Consider the following 6,000-nt stretch of genomic DNA (forward strand, 5'->3'; position numbering starts at 1 on the left):
TTCAGGGGCTGATCTGTGAGTACACATATTGTGTGCGACAGGAAATTGGGTCTTAGATTCCTCGCTGCTGTGACAAGTGTGTACGTCACTTTCTTCATCCTTCTGTATCTTGTTTCAGCATCCAATAAGGTTCGATTGACATTGTATATCGATCACTGCTATCTTTATTCTTTTATGAACACCGTACTTATTGCTGTGGCTGATACTAGATATAGTTGCAAAACATCTCCTGTACTTGGCTTCGTCAACAATGGGGGTGTCGCTAGATATTCCTTCAGCTACTCGAAGGACTTTTCACACTCCTCGGTCCACTCAAACTTTTTAGATCCTTTCAAGGCTTTGAAAAAAGGGAGAAACTTGTCAGCCGAACGAGACAAATCGACCCCAGGTGGCAATTCTTCCCGTCAGCTCCTGGACTTGTTTCACGTTCTGTGGGGACGTCCTCTCTCGGATGGCCTGTATTTTCGTCAGGTTGGCTTCAATTTCCCTTTCAGAGACAATGAGGCCAAGAAACTTTCCTGACGTTACTCTGAATGCGCACTTTGTTGGGTTCAGCTTCATGCCGTATTCTCTCAGTACTTGGAATGCTCGCTCTAAGTCTCGGATATGATGTTCTACCTTCAAGCTTTTCACGAGCATCTCGTCCACGTACACTTCCATAGTCTTGCCGATCATCTCCTTAAAAATTTTATTCACTTAACCTTTGGTAAGTAGCTCCTGCGTTTTTTAGCCCGAAGGGCATTACTTCATAGAAGTACAATCCTCCTTCGGTTATGAATGATGTCTTTGGGACATTAGCCTCACACCTCTTGATCTGATTGTACCTTGAGTATGCATCCATGAAGCTTAATGCCTCATGCCCTGAAGTGGCATCTATAAGAAGGTCTATTTTCGGCAGGGGGTAGCTATCCTTCGGGCAGGCTTTGTTCAGGTCTGTGAAGTCTATGCATATTCTTCATTTCCTGTTTGCCTTTGGGATCATCACCACATTAGATATCCATTCTGGATATCGGATCTCCCGGATGAACTTGGCCTTCAGCAATTTCTCTACTTCTATCTTTTGCTGTCTCTTGGGGGCAAAGGTTCTCTTCTTCTGCTGCACTGGCTTTTTAGTCGGATCAACACTCTGTTGATGCTCAATCACTTCTCGAGCTATTCTGGGCATGTCTGAGGTTGACCAGGAAAAGACGTCAGAATTATCCCGAAGGAACAAGATGATCTTTTCCCATTGTTGCTTTGGCATTAATGCTCCAACCGGGAACTGACGAGTGTTGTCTCCTTCCTCGACGTTAACTTGGATTAGGTCCTTAGCCGATTCTCCTCTCTGATGACTGGTGTCATCGCGCAAGTCTTCTATTAGAAGTGTTTCACCTGCCTTTTCTTTCCCCCACAGGGTAGTGGCGTAGCATCTTCGGGACGTTTCTTGGTCACCTCGGCATTCCCCGACCCCATTCTTCATAGGGAACTTCATCTTAAGATGTGGTGTGGAGACGGCTTTTAGCAGGTTCAAGCTAACTCTTCCCAATACGGTATTGTACGCAAAAGTGACGTCGACCACGAGAAAATTTATCATAACCATGACTTAGCAATCTCCAGTGCCAGCTCTCACTGGTAATTCAATTGAACCTTCAACTTTTACCGAGGCTCCTGAGAACCCCTGTAATGGGTGTTCAACCCTCTTTAGCTTTTCTTTGTTCAGGCCCATCTTTTGGAAGACTTCAAGGAATAGGATATCAGCTGAGCTGCCGTTATCCACTAAGATCCTCTTTACCCTGCAATCGGCTAGGGTCATGGTGATTACCAGGGCGGCGTCATGAGGCGTCTGCACTCTTTCTAGATCATCGTCCGAAAAGGAGATCACTGTTGCCGTCTTCACCTTCTTATTTGACCATTCGGTTACATGTACGCTTCTTGCATAGGCTTTGGCCTTTATGGCCGAAACGGAGCTTTCTCCCGCAACCAATCCTCCTGTGATTGTGTTTATGACCCTAGTTGGGCATTTCTGGTCGTCTTGGGGGTGAGGGTTGGTCTCTTTGGGTGTTCGATCCCTTCGCCACTCCCGATTGTCTCTACTGGCTGGTCCCCTTCTTTCCCAACGACCTCTTCCATCTCTCTGGTGGTTGTCCCACTGATGATTGCTGTTTTGGGCGTCTTCCTTTTCGCGGTCCACAAATCGGCCCAGGTATTTTCTTCGGATCATACTTTTTATCTCTCCCTTCAAGTGTCAGCACTTTTCGGTGTCGTGGCCATGAACCCTGTGGAAATGGCAATATTTGTCCATGTTGCACCTTTTGGGGTGTCGCCCCCATCTTTCCTGGCCACTTTAGGGCTTTGGCATCCGAGGAGTTTTTTATCCGCATCATTACATCAGTTCTCCTTCGGTTGAGGGGTGCGTACCTTTCAAACTTTCTTGGAGGGCTGGGTGCCCGATCACGTTCCAACCTTCGTCTCTTTCCCTCGGAAGGCTTATTCTCCTCTCTTGAGGTCCTTTTTTTTCTTGCCTTCCCTTCAGCTTCTTCGTCGGCCTCCAGGGTTTCTTCCATCTGAATGTATTTATCACACTGGGCTTTCAGCTCAACCAAATTTCTTGGTGCACACTTTGCCAAAGATCTTTATAGTTCTGTCTTTGACACCTCCTAAAAGGGCCGTGAATTCTTCCTTCTGGTCTAAGCCTCTGATCGCAAGCTTCTCCATGATGGATGTGTTTCATGTAATCTTGTAGTGATTCTCCCTCATACTGCTTGACGTTGCTCAAGTTTTATGTGGTCTTTTGAAGGGGTTGGCTACTAGAGAATCCTTTTACGAAGATGTGGTTCAGTTCATTGAAGCTGTGGATTGACTTCGGCAGCAAGCGATTGTACCACAATCTCGCAGCAACTCTGAAGGTTAAGGGGAGTGCCCGACACAATGCTTTCTGACACCCGATGGAACTGCGTTGCAACCTTAAACCGCTCTAGGTGGTCAACTGGATCTCCCGTCCCATCGTAAGTGTCGTACTTAGGCAAGCGAAGTCCAGTGGGGAGCGGATCCCTCATGACTTCATTAGCTAAAGCCGTGTCATTAGTGAGGTCCGGCTCACGCGTGCCTATCTGGTTGTCTGCTACTTTTTGGATTTCGTCCTTCAAGTCGAGAATCATCTGTTTCAACCCTTGGTCTTTGGATCTCTGACCGTCTCCTTGACGTGGTTCTTCATGCCTTGCCCCTGCGGTGCGTCGTGCCCTCTCTCTGGGTGCGGGGCTTTCCCTTGCCGCATGATTTCGAGGATTTCGGCCAGATCTTACTGACCCCAAACTGTTGCAGTCTTCGTCTCGAACTTGTTCCTTCTAAACGTTGGAATCCTTTGCTGTTCCATTAGTCCTTTGTGTGACAACCTTAGAGACTTCTTTCATCGTTTCAGCCATTTGGTCGTACTTCTCTTGGAGAGCATCGAACTACTCCTTGGTCACATATTCTTGCATCACAGGAGGAGACGAGGGATTGCTGTCCCTACGCATTGAATTTTCGGCCGAACGCTGATCCCTTGCAGGACCTTCTTGACTATTCCCTCGTTCTTCGCCTGTGTCCGCCGAGGGTGGCAGAAGTTCTGAAGGCTCCCCAACGTTCATATTTCTATTCAGCGCTGCTTTCATTTTCTTACGATTGTAGGTTTTCCACACTATTACTCTTATCGTTCCCACAGACGGCGCCAATCTGTTGCCATCGGATCCTCGTAGGAGGCGATGCGTCAGACTTGCAAGGCCACAAAAAGCAGAGGCCCAAAGGTGGCTCCAGGATTAGTCCTCCGATGCTCAAGTTAGAGACCCGTGCAACAATATTCAGAGATTAATGCTGAGTCAATGAGCTTACCTTGTGCTTTTTCCTCAGTCCCTTTTATGGGGCCATACTTTGTAGAGTCCTACTAGGAGATGTCCTCGCTTATGATGGGGCCTGGAGCTATTTTGGAGGACTCCATCCTTCACGTCCCTTTCCCTCTACTGGGAATATCCCTTTTTTAGGAATCATCCCTTCTTAGGTGGGCGAGTCCTCTTATGACTCTACTACTGAAGAGGGGTCCTCGTTGTTATGCTGGCCGTGATCTAAGTGCTTAAGTTGTGGTTAGCTGCCACGTGTCCGAGTCCCGTAAGGCGACTAATTTGTGCATATCACCCCCTAACCCCAAATCGAATCTGAACTCCTTCATCCCCACGTTGAATCTGAACTCCTACTGCAACTGGTTTCGCTGCCAATTGGTGCCCACTGGTCTGTGATTTAGGACTAGTGAGGAGCCATTGCCTGATGGAGAGACCATAGAGGCAATCCTAATCTAGAATTCATTGCATCCCATGGTAGGTTATTGAATGATTGGAATGGCTGAACTTAACGGAAAGAACTTGTGCTGTGGGAGAATTCACTTCAGGTTCTGGTCTAGATTAGCAGCTTTCAGAAACTTGTTCCAGTGTGTTGTGTGATCCTCATCTCAATTGGCTTGGGAATTTGGGGGGTTCTATTTCTGTATCCACTTCTCTTCCAATCTCCAAGTTTCTGTTATAGAAGTTGGAAACTATTTAAAACAGGCCTGAAATCCATCCTCGATGAGAGGGAGAGGGAGGGAGAGAGAGAGAGAGAGAGAGAAGGGAAAAAAGAAGAAAATGGTAAAGGAGAAGAACGCGCCCACTGAAACACGCTCAGCTATTGCGCAATGATGGAGAAAGCCACCAACGGTAGCACAGGGATGGAGAACGATGACGGTTGCGCAGGGAGAGAGAAGGGCTGATGTGTGTGGAGGAAACCCTCTGAAATCCATGGTGAAGGTGAGTGAAGGTTCGGGGTATTGAGGGACTTGGGTAAAATATGATCTGGTCATGTGTTTTAGTCAAAAGGTTAAAACCATCATTTCAAATCCTCACTTAACAGAGACTGAAGGTAAGGCCTGTGAGCATAATTCGGAATTATGAAGAGGGTGTCTCTCTAATAGTGGCATTTTCTATGGGGGGTGGCGTTATAAATTTTCCTATATATTACTTGTGTTGAGAAGAGAGTGTTTTTCTCTTTACTTAAAGAATGTTATTCTAGTCTTAAGGAGTATAATAATATCTAGTATATATTAGGAGTGTTGTATTGAGGAGCGAGTGTTCTGCTATTTACATAAAGATTTGTGTTTCCAATTGAATGCAGCTACCCTTGAAGCTGAGCTTGCTTCCAGATGATGCAAGAATAAGCACTGCGGAGTACAAAGAGAAAGTCATCAATGGAGAAGCACATGTATTAGTAGATGTACGCCCTGCACACCACTTCAAGATTGTTTCTCTGCCAAAGTCCTTGAACATTCCGTTGTCAAACTTGGAAAGTAAGTTGCCAGAGATATCTTCAGCTTTAAAGCGGGAGGAAGAGAAGACTGGTTCTGGTTCAGGTGCTTCTTTATATGTAGTGTGTAGAAGAGGTAATGATTCACAGAGGGCTGTTCAATTCCTCCATAAAATGGGGTTCACTTCAGCCCAGGATATTATTGGTGGTATAGAGGCTTGGTCCCGTGATGTCAATCCTAATTTCCCCACATACTAGCAGGAACTGCTTGTTTTGATAAGGTATCGACTTCTGCCTCTGATCTTTCGTCATTTATTAGGTCATAATTGAATGCTATATTGAAGGGAAAGTTATTGTTTTCAAGGGATTCTCTCTGATGGTTGATGGATGAATGTAATCATGTATGCTTACTAATTTCCACGAGGCACTTGTATAATTGATATGTAATCTTTTTAGTTCCATATACTGAAGAAATTGATGCATTTTGGCTCATGCTAACAGCAGAGTCATTGGGATAAAGATCCTTTAGCTCCGTTTGGTTGCAAGTAAAGAAAGTAAAATCACTTTCTTTTTTTAGGGTGCAAATGGAAGAAAATAGATTTATATGTTAGAAAAACACTCTAAATTGTTTTCTACTATCGCATACAACTTTCTATCTCTAGCCCTACAAACTACTCCCATAGCAACATTTATCATATCCAGATTCCTTCATAGCTT

The 6,000-nt window shown here is 45.5% G+C and overlaps 1 protein-coding gene across 1 annotated transcript in view; it reads left to right on the forward strand.

Moving 5' to 3' along the window:
• The window catches only part of LOC122058932 (adenylyltransferase and sulfurtransferase MOCS3), a 32,343-nt gene extending 26,568 nt beyond the window's left edge, over nucleotides 1-5,775 (forward strand). The window contains exon 11 of the mRNA XM_042621646.1: nucleotides 5,155-5,775. Within this exon, the coding sequence (XP_042477580.1) occupies nucleotides 5,155-5,541 (387 nt within the window). The 3' untranslated portion in view covers nucleotides 5,542-5,775. The remainder of the gene's footprint in view (nucleotides 1-5,154) is intronic.
• Nucleotides 5,776-6,000: the final 225 nt, after the last annotated feature.

Source organism: Macadamia integrifolia, chromosome 13 (assembly GCF_013358625.1).
Source record: "Macadamia integrifolia cultivar HAES 741 chromosome 13, SCU_Mint_v3, whole genome shotgun sequence".
NCBI classification, from domain to species: Eukaryota; Viridiplantae; Streptophyta; class Magnoliopsida; order Proteales; family Proteaceae; genus Macadamia; species Macadamia integrifolia.